This window comes from Macaca thibetana, chromosome X, assembly GCF_024542745.1.
Source record: "Macaca thibetana thibetana isolate TM-01 chromosome X, ASM2454274v1, whole genome shotgun sequence".
In the NCBI taxonomy this organism is placed as follows: Eukaryota; Metazoa; Chordata; class Mammalia; order Primates; family Cercopithecidae; genus Macaca; species Macaca thibetana.
Genome location: NC_065598.1, coordinates 54,607,436 through 54,626,861, shown reverse-complemented (window position 1 = coordinate 54,626,861; position 19,426 = coordinate 54,607,436). Strand labels below are relative to the sequence as shown.

Below are 19,426 nucleotides of genomic sequence, written 5' to 3'. Positions count from 1 at the left end.
AATCTCAGCTCCTGCAACCTCTGCCTCCCGGGTTCAAGCAATTCCCCTACTCAGCCTCCTGAGTAGCTGGGATTACAGGCACATGCCACTACTCCCGGTTTTGTATTTTAGTAGAGATGGGGTTTCACCATGCTGGCCAGGATGGTCTCGATCTCCTGATCTCATGATCTGCCCACCTTGGCCTCCCAAAGTGCTGGGATTACAGGCGTGAGCCGCCGCACCTGGCCTGAGATTTTTTTTTTAAGCCAAAGAGTAGACTTTTTGAGGAACAGTGCTGCAAAAGATCTCAGTATTTGTACCTTTAGAAATTGTAATATGTACTCTCCACTTAAACATGTGTGATCCTGAGGTTTCTTGTGGCATGTGTAATCCAGTGGGGATAAAATAGGGTTACAGTCAATATTTCCCATTTTTGGACTACATTATTTGCTTATGTTGGTGCTTACCAAAAGAAATTACTAAATAAATTAATTAGATTTCAGTTGCTGAAATTATCAGGGACTCTTCCTGAAATGTGTAGGTGTGTTTATAGGCCTTCCAGGAATAATATGCAACATAACATGTTTTAAATACAATCTTTGTGTTTCTAATATATGTTTTTATTTTCTTTGAGAGGATGGAAGAAGATCAGCAGTGGTAAAGTTCAAGGTTACCTCAGGCGGAAAAAAAAAGTTAGTAGAATGCATGAGACAGAAATATATCAAGCCCGTGACACCTTATCAGGTTAACAGAAAAGCAAAAGCCTCCTTCTCATGTGATACAGATCATAAGAGATTCAAATGTGAATGCCACTGCTGCCAGAGGTATATGGGAAACACTTCTGGGATCTCAAGCAGGAAGAAAGTAAACTTCCATTCTTCCTGGGGTAACCTAACACAAGAACTCAATAACTTGATGCTCAATTCTGAAACTATCCATCCAACCTACTCTCCTACAAGAAAGGGCAGAGGAAAGAAAGCCCAAAACAGAATCATCAGAAAAGCAAAATTACATTTCAGAGGCTCCTATAAACATAAGCAGAATAACTCTTGAGACTACCATCCTCAGGTAAAGGAAGATCAAAATAAATGGGATCATGAACGTCAACATTACCAATTGCTTGAGTGGAATCCTTTTGAAAACATGGTCAGGAGGAGTAACAGCATCCAGTTTTATGACAAATAATCACATCAGCTGGCAATTCAATCTAATTGTGGCATCAGCATCTGTCCTCCAGTATTTTAGCATCACCCTGGCATATGCTGGAAGCAATTGCTCTTTGGCAATGGCAACAGGGTAGCAATGATTCTATACTCTCGGTAATATTGTTTTCATGGTGCAAGCTGTCATTTTCCCTCCTTAGGTTTCAGTCTTTCCTCCCTTACCATGTTGACAATAAGGTATAAAGCATCTATGCAGTGTTTCTGACTTCCTGTTTTTTAAATGGTTTCATTTCACTTTATTGATTGGATCCCAGAAGTACTAGGTCTGTTGAAATATACTTGTGTGTGTGTGTTCACTTTTTATTTTGAAATTATACATGCACAGGAAGTTGCAAAAAGAATACAACCTTCACCTAGTTTCCCCCAAGACAATTTATAGCTTACATAACTATAGTATAGTATCAAAATCAGGAAATTGACATTGGAACAATGTGTATGTAGTTCTGTGTCATTTTATCATATGTGGAGATATGTGTAATCACCAATCCAATCAAATTACAAAACTTTTTCATCACCACAAAGATCTTTCTCATGCTATCCCTTTGTAGTCACACTCACCACCATCCCAGCACAATTTCTAAGCTCAGGTAACAACTCAACTGTTCTCCATCTCTCTAATCATTTCATTTTAAGACTGTTACTTAAAAAAGAAACATGCAATATGTGTCCTTTTGGGGTTGGCCTTTTCCATTCAGCATAATGTTCTCAAGGTCCATACAATTTGTTGTGTGTATCAAAAGTTGCTGATTAGCATTCCATGGTATGGATATGCCATGGTTTCTTTATCCATTCACCTCTTGGTGGACATGTGGGCTCTCAAATTTGGGCTATTACAAATAAAGCTTCTATGAACAAATCTTTTTGTGAACATTTGCTCTCATTTATAATAGCCAATTCAGCTGCTCTAATAGATATCTACTGATATCTCATTGGAAGTCTTTGTAGACCCCTCCAATACCTGCACCATCAAAACCCACTATTTTTCAACTCTACTCATTTTTTGTTAATGAATAGGAATTGTTTCATGGCTTGAAACAGTTTAGGTGGGAATATTCTGGTACTTTTGTTCAGAATCATCCCTACTAACACAATGAGCAAGGTAGTTGTTTTTAAGGAAGCATTTTATTATACTCCAAAATAACCTCCATGAATTCTAATCCCTTGTATGCTATTTTAAAACTCTGCAATCATTTGCAAATTACACAAGTTCTTTGTGTCTCAGTGTTCTGATCTGAGAAAAAGGAATTGTAGTATTACCAAACACAGAGGACTTCAGCTATATGAACTAAATGCAATTATGTCAATAAAGTGTAAGAAATGCCTCATAGTATGTTAGTTAAATTAGTTATATATCTCTTAATCCTCTTACTAAAGATATCATGGAGGTACAGATGGTATTTTTTGAATGTCTGACATGATGATCAAATGAAACAAAATAGAAAAAGTTCTTAGAATAGTACAAACTATTAGATGTACCATTATACCTACTATGATATTTAAGATATCCCATAGTATGGTTTTCACAATAGTTTATCATTGCATTTATCAGATGATACCTTTTGAATAAAAAATATATATTAAATGAAAAATACTTTTATGCATCAGAAGCATAAACTCTGAAAATGTAATTTACTGTTTGAGACTTGGGAAATGGTACCCTAAATTTCACACTATACTGAGAACTGTGTCAGCTACTATGTGGATTTTCATAGAAAAATTTCTCACGTTCTAGCCATTGAACACCTCATAGCTGACTAGACAGATTTTCAATGTATGTAATTTTTTAAAAAGTCACACATACTGTGCATACGAAGGTAAATTCCATCTTATCTCCTGACAGGAATGGAAATGATGTTCCTATTTATGCTACTTCCAAAAGATCAATTAGTTCAACAAACATTCATTGACACCTGCCAGCTTTCAAGCAATGTCTTAGATTCTGAAGGTGGTGATATTGAGAAAGACTAACCAATCAATGTGCTAAATTCACAAATTGCATGGTATTTTAGAAAGTGCTAAGTGCTGTAGAAAAGGGGGGAGTCAAGCAAGGCAAGGGAAATTTGGAGTTTGACAAGGAACTGGGTGAGCTGCAGATTAAATTATTACACAGAGTGACCAGGGTAGGCTGCATTGAGAAAGTGACATTTTGATGAAGACGTGAAGGGGTAGAGGAGTCAGCCAAACAGATAAATGGGGTCAGAACTTTCCAGACAGATGAAACAGTTTGGAAAAAGTGTCAGAGGCAGAGCCTGCCTGACATAGCTCAGACGCTACAAGGACAACAGTGCAGCTGGGAGCATGAATGAGGGCTGAACAGAAGGCAGGAGATGACAGGGTGACAAGGACAGGATCCTGTTGGACCTGGTAAGCTTTGACTCAGCAAGCTAGTCTGAAAAGAACAACCAAGGGGCATAAATACTGAAGGCAAGTCTGTGTGGGGTAGTCGAGTTCAGGCAAAGGAGGGCCATGGGAAGAACAGAGAAGAGGACATAGGGATAATCTGCATGTCTTTTATATATGTGTGTGTGTTCAATTTAACCTGCAGCTCATCCAGTTCCTTGTCAAACTCCAATACATATAATACATATATACACACACACATAAAAGATATAGTGTGTGTGTATATATATATATATACAATCTGCATGTCTTATAGAAACACACATATATGTGACATGCAGATTATCCCTTATATATCCCTTATATATATTTATACACATACACACACATATAAAAGATATATATATACACACACATACACACATACAAACACACATAATGCTGAGTATCTCTGAGAAAAAGGTAAATGATTGATGAGTGATTATCAATTATTTGTCATGAAAAAACAAAGATAAATACCTACACCCTCAACAATTTTTAATTAACCCAATGATTCCATGAGATCCATGCAGCAGGCATGACCGTGCTATTAGCACTCCCACACAAGAGATACCAGACCAAATGGAAAGCTTCTGTATCTATTAAGCTGAGGCACTGGCACCAACATGCAGAAATTCATGCTGTGGGTGGAGGAATCTACTTCCTACTGCTTCATGCCCTGGGTGTTCTTACTGCCTTATATATTCCACAATGGAAACTAGAGAAGCAGGCAATCCAGAGCACCCAATGGTTGCAGAAAAAAGAAAGCCCCAAGAAAAGCTTGCTGTGTTTAGCCAAAGAACCAATCAATGCATGAGACATGTAATTGAGTAGCCCCAATTCTACATGCACCTTGAGATTCTCAGTCCTTACACACAAAACTATTCATGGTCCCTGAAGGGAAAAAGTACAGAAAACAAGCCCACTAGGCTTCCATCATGTTTATATTTGTCTATTAGAATACACTCTCTCTTCTGTGAAGGAACATGAGGTCCAGTAAAGCAGATGTGCTATCTGTTGTGGCCACTGCTTTATCCCCTATTCCTAGAGCAGGCCATGGCGCAGCACAGGCCCTCACTGCCTGCTTACTTCATTAAATGAATGAATGAATATGTAAATATGAAAGAGGATGGAGAGACAAGGCTAGAGGATGAAGCCAGTCATGAAGTCTGTGAGTGGCAAAGGAACTGGCTGTTCCTTTTTCCAAGAAGAGTTGCAAGTCTTATGCTCATTATTTCACCTGGGTCTCTCAACAGACCTTCAAGCTAAGTACTCTAATCCTCCTTTGACATTTCAAGGGACTAAAGATGTCTTCATGTACCCATGTTCTTTCCTCTCTGCTCTACCCTTTTACATGCTGGGTTAAACCTCAAAGTGGTCTCAAGATAGCTATACTTTTTCCAGGCCTCATGGATTAAAATGTTTATATCCCTAAGCAAAAGAAGAATTTGTGCATCTGATATTTTCTAGGAGCAAAAAATTATTTCACAGGAGTCCCCAGGATATATTTTCTTCTTTCACCTAGGCCAACACTGGGTCACATACCCATTTCTCAAGATAGAAAGGATGACCATTAGTCTGAGATGGAAAGATTTTGGAATACAATGGATGCTGCGGAGTCAAGCACAATATTCCCTACACCAGCATACACACTGTTGTGAGAGGCTTTGTGTGTGTAGGAGGAAGGCAGGGAGAGTGAGACAAAGAGAGCCTGTAGCAGGATAGATTTCAAAGTGCAACACTGCGCACTGAGCAAAAACAGACTGAATGTTTTGATATGCTGCTTATTCCCACTTTATAGGTGAAGAAGTTGAAACTCAGATTATTAAGTGATTAGCTCCAGATCACATAGCTCTTCTAAGAAGAAGAGCCAGGTATTCCACAGAGGAGTCCACTTTCCTAATCCCCAAGCTCTACAGGTTCTATAGGCTGTGAGATGTTGTCTCCCTTAGCCATGCTGAGCCTCAGATTCCTCATCTGTATAAAAGAGATAAGGGAAATATGTACTCTACATGGACACTGTGAGACTTAAGTGAGACAATACATGTAAAACACTTGGGAACCCAGTAGATTTAGTAAACAGTAGCTCTTCCCATCATTGAATCTATTATACAACATCCGCCACTTGGATGACACACAGATACTCACCTAAATGAGCAAACAATTACTGAGGGCTAGAGGTAGGATCCTCTGGGGGAGGGGACATTGTCAGGACAGGAAAGACTACTGACGCTACAGATCCCACAGCAAAAAGTCACAAAATCTCCTGTGAAAACTTCTACCATTTCCCTAAGGATGCTGTGTGGGCATCACCCTCCTCCATGACATTTTCTTCAGCAATATCCTTCATTCAGTCTCTGGCCATCAGATCTCACCTCCCCAGCTTCCTGGTCCCAGGCCCAGCCACAATCTCTATTCAGGACTGTAACAAGGTATCTCTTCAGTGAATTATGGAATGCAGGCCCATTTTGATGGCAGATTTGAGGTTGAGGGAGTAAGAGTCCATCAAACCTTTGTTATGAATGAAAATCACGTGGAGAATGTACAACAACTAGATGCTTCCAGTCAAAGTGTAGGACAACAGTCACAAACCCTAGTGAATTCATGCACAGGGATTTGCTATGGTCACTCATTACTAATATATTATTTTTAATTATTAGTAACAGGTATAGTAGTTATACTTTGTTGAGTATCAAGTACTATCATGCTAGCAATAAATGAACTCTAGGCATTCTGTGAGGTAGGTCATCATCTACTTAGAGAATACTTCTCTGACATGCCTCTAAAATATTTTCAGCAGGTGGTAGTCATTTATAATTATCATATTTCTAGCATATTTTCTGTGAAGATATATAATTGCACTTCCTGGGTAGTGTCATGTAACTAGTTGTGGCCTACATAAACAGAAGTAATAAATATCATATCTGAGACCGAGTATTTGATTTCTAGGGCAAGACTCTCCAGAGCATTCTCTTTTCTTCTGGCACAGTGACCAGTAATATTCAAGATGGCGGCTGTTTTGTTAATTGTGGTACCTAAATAACTACAAATACCACATTACCACTCTTGTTTCATGATGTATGTGTAGTGTGGTTAAGAAAAATCCTATCTATTTACCACTGAGCTTGTGGGTTTGTTTCTGTAGCATAAGCAAGTCTGTCCTGAATTATACACTGTCCCCTCGATAGTTATTTTCTGTCCTTTCACTCAATTATTTCCTGTGTTGGCAGAATTCTAAAGATGGCCTTTCAAGATTCATGTCTCCTGGTTATTCAATCAAATGCCTATCTAGATGTTGCTTTAAAGGGATTTTACAGATGTAATTAAAGTCCCCAGTGAGTTGACCTTGAAACACAGATATTTTTTTGGGGTGGGCCTGACCTCTTTAGGTGAGTCCTTTAAAAGCTGAGTTTTCTCTAGCTGGTGGCACTGGGGGAAATTAGAGAGATTTGAAGCATAAAAACTTGAGGAACCATTGCAGGCTTGAATATGGAAGAGGCCACCTAATGAGGAATATGGATAGCTTCTAGAAGCTAAAATCAGCACTCAGATGATAGCCAAGGAACTGAGGACAGTCCTACAATCACAACGAACTGAGTTTCCTACAGTCATAACGAACTGAGTTTTTCCAATAACAGGAATGAACTTGGAAGAAGACTGCAAGCTCCACATAAAAACACAGTAAGTGGACATCTTGATTTCAATGACGGTGGACCAGACTTCTAACCTACACAACTGTGAGTTAATAAATGGGTGTTGTTTGAAGCCATTAAATGTGTAGTAATTTGTAATGAAACAATACATTTCCCTTGTAGCATTCGTCACAATCACGCATTTTCCTATTCATTCATTTTTTTAATGTTCTAACTTTTCCACTAAACTAAAAGGAGTAGTTTTTCTGGTCTTGCCGCCCATCTAAGCCTTGAAGTTATTTTGTGGTCATTTCCTTTTGTTCTCCTGGCTCAAGAATTAACCATAACAAATGAGAGTGAGAAACAAAAAGAAGCTACTAGCCAAGTCACAATTTATCTTGGCTTTTATGTACTCTCAGAAATAACAAAAATTATGTAAATTATTGCCTCAACCTAAATTTATTTTTGGGACCAAAATATAAGAATTTTCCCTTATCATCCAGAAAGCATCCCCTTCTCACATCACTATAAAAAAGTCATAAACCATACCCCTTCCCCATCTTGGAAAGGAGTAGGGGAGTGGGGTGAAATCTTAAGAAACAGATTTTTCAGATAAAATTCAACATCCCTTCATGTTAAAAACTCTTGATAATCTAGGTATTGAAGGAACATACCTCAAAATAATAATAGTGATACATGACAAACCCACAGCCAATATCATATTGAATGGGCAAAAGCTGGAAGCATTCTTCTTCAAAACCAGCACACGGATGCCCTCTCTTACCACTCCTATTCAACATAGTATTGATGTTCTCGTCAGGGCAATGACTCGGGTAAGAGGAAGAAATAAAGGGTATTCAAATAGGAAGAGAAGAAGTCAAATTATCTTTGTTTGCAGATGACATGATCCTATATCTAGAAAACCCCATCATCTCAGCCCAAAAGCATCTTTAGGTGATAAGCAACTTCAGTAAAGTCTCAGGATACAAAATTAATGCACAAAAATTGCTAGCATTCCTAAACACCAACAACAGGCAGAGAGCCAAATCATGAATGAACTCCCAATCACAATTGCTACAAAGAGTATAAAATACCTAGAATACAGCTAACAAGGGAAGTGAATAACCTCTTCAAGGAGAACTACAAACCACTGCTCAAGGGAATCAGAGATGACACAAACAAAGAGAAAAATACACCGTGTGTGTGGATAGGAAGAATCAATATTGTGAAAATGGCCATACTGCCCAAAATGATTCAAAGACTCAATGCTATTCCCATTAAACTACCACTGACATTCTTCACAGAATTAGAAAAAAGCTATTTTAAAATTCATATGGAACCAAAAAAAAAAAGAGCCTGTATAGCCAAGACAACTCTAAGCAAAAAAGAACAAAGCTGGAGGCATCACGTTACCAGACTTCAAACTGTACTACAAGGCTAGAATAACCAAAACAGCATGGTACTGGTACAAAAAGAGACACATAGACCAATGAAACAGAATAGGGAACTCAGAAATAAGACCACACACCTACAACCATCTGATCTTCAACAAACCTGACAAAAACGAGCAATGGGGAAAGGGCTCTCTATTGAATAAATGGTGCTGGGAGAACTGGATAGTCATGCCAAAAATTAAAACTGGACTCCTTCCTTACACCTTATACAAAAATTAACTCAAAGTGGATTAAAGACTTAAACGTAAAACCCAAAACTCTAAACACCTTAGAAGAAAATACATTCAGGACACAGGCATGGGAAAGTATTTCATGATGAAAATGCCTAAAGCAATTGCAACAAAAGCAAAACTTTATAAATAAGATCTAATTACACTAAAGAGTGTCTGCACAGCAAAAGAAACTATCAACAGAGCAAACAGATAACCTACAGATTAGGAGAAAATTTTTGCAATCTACCCATCTGACAAATATCTAATATCCATAGGCTACAGGGACTTTAACAAATTTACAAGAATAAAACAAAACCCCATTAAAAAGTGGGCAGAGGACATGAACAGACACTTCTCAAAAGAAGGTATTCATGAGGTATTCATGTAGCCAACAAACAAATGAAAAAAGCTCAACATCACCAATTATTAGAGAAATGTAAATCAAAACCACAACCAGATACCTTCTCATGCCAGTCAGAATGGTGATTATTAAAAAGTCAAGAAATAAGAAATGCTGGCAAGGATGAAGAGAAACAGGACTGCTTTTACACCGTTGGTGGGAATGTAAATTAATTCAACCATTGTGGAAGACAGTGTGGCAATTCCTCAAAGATCTAGAACCAGAAATACCATTTGACCCAGCAAACCTATTATTGGGTATGTCCCCAAAGGAATATAACTCCTTCTATTGTAAAGATACATGCATGCATATGTTCACTGCAAAACTAGTCACAATAACAAAAACATGGAATAAACCCAAATGGCCATCGATGATAGACTGGATAAAGAAAATGTGGTACATATATACCATGGAATACTATGCAGCTATAAAAAGGAATGAGATCATATCCTTTGCAAGAAAATGGATGGAGCTGGAAGCCGTTATCCCTAGCAAACTAATGCAGGAACAGAAAACCAAACACCACATGTTCTCACTTATAAGTGGGAGCTGAACAATGAGAACACATGGACACATGGGAGGAACAACACACACTGGGGCCTGTCGGCAGGAGCAGGGGCAGGGAGAGCATCCAGAAGAATAGCTAATGATGCTGGGCTTAATACCTAGGTGATGGTTGATCTGCGCAGCAAACCACCATGGCACACGTTTACCTATGTAACAAACCTGCACATCCTGCACATGTACCCTAGAACTTAAAATAAAAGTTGAATAAAATAAAAAGAAGCAGCAGATTTATCAGGCTGGACATGGTGACTCACACCTGTAATCCCAGCACCGTGGGAAGCCAAGGTAAGAGAATCATTTGAGCCCAGGAGTTCGACACCACCCTGGCCAACATGGCGAAACCCTGTCTCTACTAAAACTAAAAAAAAAAAAAAAAAAAAAAAAAAAAAAAAAAAAAATTGCTGGGCATGGTGGTGCGTGCCTGTAGTCCCAGCTACTGGGGAGGCTGAGGCCAGAGGATCACTTGAACTTGGGAGGCGGATGTTGCAGGAAACTGAGATTGTGCCACTGCATTTCAGCCTGGGCGACAGAAGGGGACTTTGTCTCAAAAATAAATAAATAAAAATTAGTGACAAGGGATCTGGCAAGATGGCCGAATAGGAAGAGCTCCAGTCTGCAGCTCCCAGGGAGACCAATCCAGAAGGCAGGTGATTTCTGCATTTCCAACTGAGGTACTCTGTTCATCCCACTGGGACTGGTTAGGTAGTGGGTGCGGCCCACGGAGGGCAAGCAGAAAGAGAGTGGGGCATCACCTCACCCAGAAGTACAAGGAGCTGGAGGGCCTCCCTTTCCCAGGCAAGGGAAGCCGTGAGCTTGGAACCACAGCATGACAGACCCCTTCACTCCACTAGAAAGGCAGCTGAAGCCAGGGAACCAGTGGTCTCGCTCAGCGGATCCCACTCCCATGGAGCCCAGCAAGGTAAGAACCACTGGCTTGAAATTCTCACTGCCAGCACAGCAGGCTGAAGTCAACCTGGGAGGCTCGAACTTGGTGGGAGGAGGGGCATCCGCCATTACTAAGGCTTGAGTAGGCAGTTTTCCCCTGACAGTGTTAAGGAGGCCAGGAAGTTCGGACTGAGCAGAACTCACCACAGCTTGGCAAAGTGGGTGTGGCCAGACTGCCTCTCTAGATTCCTACTCACTGGGCACGGCATCTCTGAAAGAAAAGCAGCAGCCCCATTCAGGGGCTTATAGTAAAACTCCCATCTACCTGGGACAGAGCACTTGTGGGAAGGGGCAGCTGTGGGCACAGCTGCAGCAGACTTAAATGTTACTGCCTGCCGGCTCTGAAGGGAGTAGCAGATTCTGACAAGGAGGTTTCTCCCAGCACAGCACTAGAGCTCTGCTAAGGGACAGACTGCCTCCTTAAGTGGGTCCTTGACTCCCATGCCTCCTGACTGGGAGAGACCTCCCAGCAGGGGTCAACAGATATCTCATACAGGACAGCTGTGACTGGCATCAGGGCGGTACCGCCTGGGAAAAAGCTTCCAGAGCACAGAGCAATCTTTGCTGTTCTGCAGCCTCCACTGGTGATACCCAGGAAAACGGTCTGGAGAGGACTTCCAGCAAACTGCAGCAGACCTGCAGAAGATGGGCCTGACTGTTAGAAGAAAAACTAAAAAACAGAAAGCAGTAACATCAACAAAAGGACCCCCACACAAAAACCTCATCGAAAGGTCATCAGCCTAAAAGATCAAAGGTAGATACATTCACAAAGATGAGGAAAAGCCAGCGCAAAAATCTTGAAAATTCCAAAAACCAGAATGCCTCTTCTCCTCCAAATGATTGCAACTCCTCTCCAGCAAGGGCACAGAACTGGACGGAGAATGAGTTTGACAAATTGACAGAGGTAGGCTTCAGAAGATGGGTAACAACAAACTCCTCAGAGCTAAAACAGCATTTTCTAATCCAATGTAAGGAAGCTAAGAACCTTGATAAAAGGCTACAGGAACTGATAACTAGAATAACCAGTTTAGAGAAGAACATAAATAACCTGATAGAGCTTAGAAACACAGGACGAGAATTTCGTGAAGCATACACAAGTATCAACAGCTGAAATGATCAAGCAGAGGAAAGGATATCAGAGACTGAAGACCAACTTACTAAAATAAGGCATGAAGACAAGATTACAGAAGGAAAAATGAGAAGAGATGAACAAAGCCTCCAAGAGATATAGGACTATGTGAAAAGACCAAACCTACAATTGATTGGGGTCCCTGAAAGTGACGAGGAGAACGGAATCAAGCTGGAAAACACACTTAGGATATATTATTCAGGAGAACTTCCCCAACCTAGCAAGACAGGCCAACATTCAAATTCAGGAAATACAGAGAACACTACTCTGTTACTCCTTGGGAAGAGCAACTTCAAGACAAATAATAATCAGATTCCCCAAGGTTGAAACAATGGAAAAAATTTTAAGGGCAGCCCGAGAGAAAGGTAAGGTTACCTACAAAGGGAAGCACATCAGACAAACAGCGGATCTCTCTACAGAAACCCTACAAGCCAGAAGAGAGTGGGGGCCAATATTCAACATTCATAAAGAAAAAACTTTTCAACCCAGAATTTCATATCCAGCCAAACTAAGCATCATAAGGGAAGGAGAAATAAAATCCTTTACAGAACATCAAATGCTGAGGGATTTTATCACTGTCAGGCCTGACTTATGAGGGCTCCTGAAGGAAGCACTAAACGTGAAAAGGAAAAACCAGTACATAACCTGAACAGACCAATAACAAGCAACAGATCAAAGCCATAATAAAAGTCTTCCAGTAAAGAAATTCCCAGACCTGATGGCTTCACTACTGAATTCTACCCAACATTTAAAGAGGGACTAATATCAATCCTACTCAAACTATTTTGAAAAATAAAGGAGGAGGGAATAGTTCCAAACTCATTCTATCAGGCCAGTATTACCATGATACCAAAACCAGACAAAGACACATCAAAAAAAGAAAACTACAGGGCAAAACCACTGGTGAATATTGATGCAGAAATCCTCAACAGAATACTAGCAAATCAAATTCAGCAATACATTAGAAAGAATAATCATCATGACCAAATGACATTTATCCCTAGGATGGAAGGATGGTTCGACATATGCAAATTAATATATGTGGTAATGCGTATCAATGGAATAATGGATACAAATCATACAATCATTTCAATTGATGCTGAAAAGCATTTAATAAAACTCAGTACGTCATCATAATACAAAGCCTCAAAACACCAGGGAAAGAAGGAACATACTTCAATGTAATAAAAGCCATATACCACAGACCCACAGCTAGTATTGAAGTGGCCTCGTTGTCTGGGGTAACACCCAGAGTTCTTGGTCTCACAGCCAAGGAAATCAAGGACATGGGCACACCAAGAGTGAGGTTTAGAGCAGAAAGTTAATACAAGAAACAAAGAGAACAGTTTTATACTACAGAGAGGGGTCCCAGAAAAAAACAGTTGCCATCCTGCAGTGAAATGCAGGGGTTTTTATAGATGAGCTAGTGGGGAGGCAGTATCTGATCACCCACACAGGGTACAAACAACCGGTTAGGACCAGGTGTACCATCTGCATAGGGTGTGAATCTCTGGCAGCCCCCACCCTAATCTTTTATTATGCAGGCGGGTCCTCAGCCTGAGCTACAACATGTTGCTCATTTTGTACTTACTGTGTATGTGCTAAAAAAGGGGAGATGGAAAGCCCATGGTGGACATGCCTGGCCCCACGTGGCCTTTTCTATCAGTGCAGCTGTTGGCATCCCCCATGAAAGCTTCTAGCTTCCTATCTATCTATGATAGAATATCAATGTACCAACATTTTATCTCCATGTACCATCTCAAACACAGGATTTAAACTTTCAAAAAAGATTCAATTCTCAAGACTATTAAAGATCCAGAAATAAATTTAACAAAAATGTGCAAGGATTCTTTGCAGAAAACTGTAAAATTTTATTAAGAGAATGCTATCAGTCACATTTCCAGCATAACAATAATATTCTTGGTTTCAGTCTTCATTTCTCTTGGTGTAAACCTATCGTTGCGCATCACCTAAAACATAAATATACAATTAGGACCCGTTACTCAGCAGATTTTTATTCATATGACACTAGAGGTATACAACTACCATGTTGATGAACTAATATCAGAACCCTGAGGGTGACCCTTTAGCCTACATCCAGTTAGCCTGTGAATAAACTCTGAAGGTAGACTTCCAGGCATATTAACAATATTTTTAATTCATGTCACTTTTTCTAGTAGAATAAAGAAACAAAGAGACTGTTCAACTTCAGAATGAATTCAATCAAGTGAATCTATTTGTATGTATAAGTGGAAAGCAAAAAAAAAAAAAAAAAAAAAGCATATACTTTCAATGAAAATTCAACGAAACAAAATCCAAAGGGAAAAAGATATTTTTAAAGTATCATTTAAACATTTTGATATGAAATAACACTCTGAATACAGAATATGTTTAGAACTCCCTAAGTGAAGGAAATAGAAAAGTCAGTATTACATTTGTTTTGTGTCTCTTGTGAAAAAGTGTAAAAACGTTACTTTGGACTAGTTTAGCCATTATGCAGTTGCTTTAAGTAGGGCGAACATTTGTCCCTATATTCACCGGTCCTCCTGCCTCTTTACATGCCTAAAAGCAGTTCACTCTATACAGTAAACTGAATATGCATACTAGCTGTAAGACATTACCATCACAGTAAACATCACAATATAAACTGACGTTTATTATAAACATGTTACGTATTTGTTAAAAACAAGCCTCTACAAAAATATCTGAAAATTATTGGCTGTTGGTTAAATGACTTACATTCAAAAGTCAGAACACGTTTTCCTATCTTTTTTTAAACATGACACATAAAATCTTATGTATTTATCACGTATAACACGAAGCTTTAAAATATATATACACACTGTGAAATGGCTACATCAAGCTAATTAATATCTGCATTACTCCACATAGCTGTGAAAACACTCGATATCTACTCTCTTACCATGTTTCATATCTTTCATATCATAATCCAATTAACTTTGACCCAATTTTTCTCCATCTCTTGAAGTCCTGGCCTCAAGTGATCCTTCTGACTCGGCCTCCCAAAGTGCTGGAAATAAAAGCATGAGCCAGCATACCTGGCCCTCTATCTCTAACAGTGTGTAAGGCAGCCACTGGCGTCTGAAATACCTTCAAAGAATCTTTAGACGTGAAGTATAATACTAACGTAGCAGTAATTTTACCTCTGTGTCACACAAAATATAATATTGTGAAAATAGACACCCTATAGTTTGCATCTTAATTGAACAACATACCTGCTTCCAGCACTTTAGTGGGATCAAAAGTGGGCAGAGTCCCCTCCCTGACATCAGGACCATCTCCAGGCTCATCCTCTATCTTAAGCAGAGCCAGTGCCTGTTGAAAAGCTTCCACATCAGGCCCTTAAAAGACAAAAAGGTCATCAGTTTACAAATTAAAACATGAACTATGAACGAGGAAATGATAATGTTTATTCCCTCATCATTATGAAATAAAAACCTGTAGGCTAATTATTTCAGGAGTCTGTTGCCAGGAAAACAGGAAAGCAGAGATGTCCAAACATTGCCCTTTCCTTTCCCAAGGCTGGCTCTAGACAACTTACTTGTCCCTTTTGTACTCATTTGTTCTTATTCTTATCACATTAAATCAGTGATTTGTTTGAGTCAGTCTGACTAGACTATGAGCTTTAGGCAAAAAATTGGCACTGACATCTCCAGCACTGAGTATATTACATGGTATGAGGAAGCATTAATAAATGTGTATTAAAAAGTTTCTTTAAAAATACATGAGATGTCCGCAAATGGCAGACTAGGAAGCTGCAAGCTGCCATTCTTCCACAGAAACATAAAAACAAAACAAAACAAAACAAAAAAACAGAAAATGGCCGAGCAAACCATACAGGAGCTCTGGAAAACACTCACAGGCTTATGACAACCATGCAAGTACCCTATCAATAAAACGCCTCTGTCAAAATGGTAGGAAAGTTTTGTGGCTTTTTATTTGTCCTTGTCCCACCCCTCCCCACAGTAGCAGCAGGAAATGTTTAAGATCCCTTCCTAATATTTTCTGTCTTCTTGTTACTGGTATGTCATAAAATATAATGCATAAATATACCTCCACCACCCATAAGTATTATTCTACACTCTCCCTTCACCTTGAACAGCAGGTGCTCCTTCATTTTCGATCTCCCCACTAGGTGCAATACCCTGATTTTCAGATGGTGCTGCTTCTTCTTGACGTTTTTCCTCAGTGGGCTGCTGGACCTAAGGGTGTAAGTGTGTGTGCGAATAAAAACTCAATAATATAACTACACAAATGCATATGTGCATCGAATCATAAATCTAAAACATATTTCCAACAGATATATATATATATATATATATATATATATATATATAGAGAGAGAGAGAAGAGAGAGAGAGAGAAATATCCAAATCCATACAGTTAACACCAGAATATGATATTCCTGAACCAAAGTTTCCTTCATGAGATGCCATCATCATTTTTTATCAGCATGGAACACCTGGACCAGTGCATGTACACTAGCTCAAAAACATTTTTTAAAATAAACTACGTAAATAGAAAACATCAAATGTTAAAGAACTCACAATCACAGATCCAACTGGTTGGGAAGACTCTTGGTCATTTCCTCTTTCTGAGGATTGGGATCTTGTTCTTACAAGCTCACTCATATTTCCCACTGAAAATAGAATATTGTTATTTGGAAAAAGTGTGTAAGAACTTAGCTACATATATGAAAATTCCATGGCAAAATGGTGATTTGTACTTTTTAAATTTTGAAAATATTTTCAAAATAATTCATAGAGCAATGATAAGTACTCATGCTTTCCAATCAAACTAAGGACAGATTTGTTTGTATCATAGCTCAGAGGCATAGAAATCACCTTAACGCCATAGCAAAAGACAGAGGACGTTTCTGAGTTTTGGTTTAACAACTATACTCTCCACCATGAAGGCATTTAGGAAAAAATGGGCAGATAATTGAAACTGAAATGACTACTGCTTTCGTCCCACTCTGATTTGCTAGGCGCATTTCACCGCCACACTCCTCCCAAAATTGAGTATTGCAGGAAAGCACAAGCCTCACCCATTCCTTCCCATGACGTTCATGGCGGAGGTGAGAAATTGTGAAACAGAGTAAACGTTATGCTCCTCAGGGGACACCTCTGCCAGGCACTCTACAGAACTCAGGGCCGCAGTCACCAGCCCACAGCGCTCCCAGTTCCCAGGCCCCTTCCTTACCGAACACGCTGTCCCTTTCCGCGCCCCTAACAAGAAGTCTAGAAACTCTCCTGTCTCAGAGGATTCCAGGAGTTTTCGGGACTCAGACACCTCTAACAGCACCCGCAGCACTCGCCCCATCTTCACGAGATCCCTCCCCTCTGCGGCCCACCTTCCTCCCTCGTCCCAGGCCAGCCACAAAGACAAGTCCCATGGTGGCATGGCGACCTGGGAGGAGCGAGACGATGACTGCAAGGCCCTTTTCCCACAAAAGCCACGGACTGTGCTGCAGGACCTGTGCAAAGCCAGCTGGCTCCTCCACACATTCACTCACAACTAAATTCCCAGGAAGACTGCTCTGCGAACCTACCAGCTGCGTCTCAGTCAGTGAGAAAGAATCAAAATGGTGGAAAGAATGAAGACACAACCTCTCCCTGCAGAGCTCTGCGCGGACAGAAGGTGGGCAGCAAGGCGCATGCGCAACAACAGACACGCGTAGCAACAGACATGCGCAGCAACAGGTCTGTGCAGCATGTGCACAGAGTGGGGCATTTGCCTCGAGACTGAAGTTTTCCTGCCTCTGTGGAGAACCTAAACCACCAGTGCTCCTGAAATCGAAAATGAACTTGGAAGGCACTTTTCTTTTTCTCCCGCCCAACCTTTCTTTCCCTTCCAGTGGCTTTGGAGAATATGAGCCCCAGCTTACTCTAATAATGTGTTTCAGAAAAATTCACCATCACAGAAATAAATCTTAAATATTTTAATACCTGTTTTATATACGCTTCCAGAAGTCATTTTCTTGCCTCCTTCACGAGTTTGCTGTCATGCTTGCAGTGGTGTTATCCACTCTAATACGATAAGACATTCATAGTTCTTGGTTGCATTATTGTACGTTCAAAATCATTGATCCAGCTGGACAACATTAAAGTGGTAGGAACTCAACCTTAGTTGTTGAATCCCTGTTTCACCCACTGTTTTGAAATGACTCTTTTATCATCGCCGACATCCCCACTTAATTTTGTATGTAACTCTCTTCTTTTAATTTTCTTCCATTGAGTTGTTTATACCTGTATCATTACTACACTATTTTAATTGCTGTAGCTTAATGATATTCGAAATGTGAAGTAATGCTTGCCCTCCCTCACTGATTTCTCCTTTTCTATCAATTCTGACACATTGGTCTTTCAGATGAACTGCAGAATCATTTGATCAGGTGCTAAAATATTCCTGTTGAGATACTAGTTACTACTTTCATATCACATGTTAACTCTGGGACAATAGCCATTTTTCTATTTTCGAATCTCTCAATCAAAAAAAAGAAAAAAAAAGCCACTCCTCAATTCCTCAAGTGTTTTAACACATCCCACACAAGGACTGTGTTATTTGCTTCATATTAGTTCTTCACATTCAAATTAAATTTATTCATGGGTATTTTTATTTTTCCATTCCATTGCTGCCACGTGTTTGCTTTAACTTCACTATGTTTTTCACACAAGTCAAACAATCTCTGTTTGCAAACACTATGATTCCATAATTAGAAAATCCCAGACTCTCTGTCCAAAATCTGCTTGATCTTATAAACAACTTCAGGAAAGCTTCAAGATACAAAATTAATGTACAAAAACAGGAGCGTTTCTCTACACCAACTACCTTGAAGCTCAGAGCCAAATCAGAAACACAATCCCATTCACAACTGCCACAAAAAGAATACAATACCTAGGAATACAGCTAACCAGGGAGGAGAACCATCTCTACTATGAGAACTACAAAACACTGCTCAAAGAAATCAGAGATGACACAAACAAATGGAAAAACATTCCATGCTCGTGAACAGGAAGAATATTGTCAAAATGGCCAATCTGACCACAGCAATTCATACATTCAGTGATATTCCTATTAAACTACCAATGACATTCCTCACGGAATTAGAAAAAAACAAACTACTTTAAAATTCATATGGAGCCAAAAAGGAGCCCAAATAGCCAAGGCAATCCTAAAGAAAAAGAATGAAGCCAAAGCATCACATCACCCGACTTCAGAGTATAATACAAGGCCATTGTAAACGAAACAGCATGGTACTGGTACCAAAACAGTCACAAAGACCAATGAAATAGAATACACAGCCCAGAAATAATGCTGCACACCTCACACCTATTACCATCTGACCTTCAACAAAGTTGACAAAAACAAGCAATGTAGACAGGACTCTCTACCAATAAATGGTGCTATATGTAAAAGATTGAAACAGGACCACCTCTTATTAAGAAAAATTAACTAAAGGTGGATTCAGAAACTAAATGTAAA

At 39.6% G+C, this 19,426-nt stretch overlaps 3 protein-coding genes across 5 annotated transcripts in view; 1 reads left to right on the top strand and 2 right to left on the bottom strand.

The window, feature by feature from the left end:
- Nucleotides 1-17,574, bottom strand: part of LOC126946562 (putative G antigen family E member 3) — a 248,286-nt gene extending 230,712 nt beyond the window's left edge. For 2 of the 3 annotated variants that reach the window (XM_050777027.1, XM_050777026.1), the window contains exons 1-4: nucleotides 17,493-17,574; nucleotides 16,489-16,580; nucleotides 16,035-16,143; nucleotides 15,157-15,282 (exon numbers count right to left, since the gene is read on the bottom strand). In XM_050777027.1, the coding sequence (XP_050632984.1) occupies nucleotides 15,157-15,282; nucleotides 16,035-16,143; nucleotides 16,489-16,572 (319 nt within the window). In that variant the 5' untranslated portion in view covers nucleotides 16,573-16,580; nucleotides 17,493-17,574. Of the gene's footprint in view, nucleotides 1-13,803; nucleotides 13,891-15,156; nucleotides 15,283-16,034; nucleotides 16,144-16,488; nucleotides 16,581-17,492 lie in introns of those variants that run through there. The other variant, XM_050777029.1, reaches the window with a different exon arrangement.
- ALAS2 (5'-aminolevulinate synthase 2) overlaps nucleotides 1-19,426 on the top strand; it is a 425,802-nt gene that overhangs the window by 246,925 nt on the left and 159,451 nt on the right. The gene's annotated exons all lie outside the window — the stretch shown is intronic.
- Nucleotides 1-19,426, bottom strand: part of LOC126946538 (putative G antigen family E member 3) — a 275,323-nt gene that overhangs the window by 225,348 nt on the left and 30,549 nt on the right. The gene's annotated exons all lie outside the window — the stretch shown is intronic.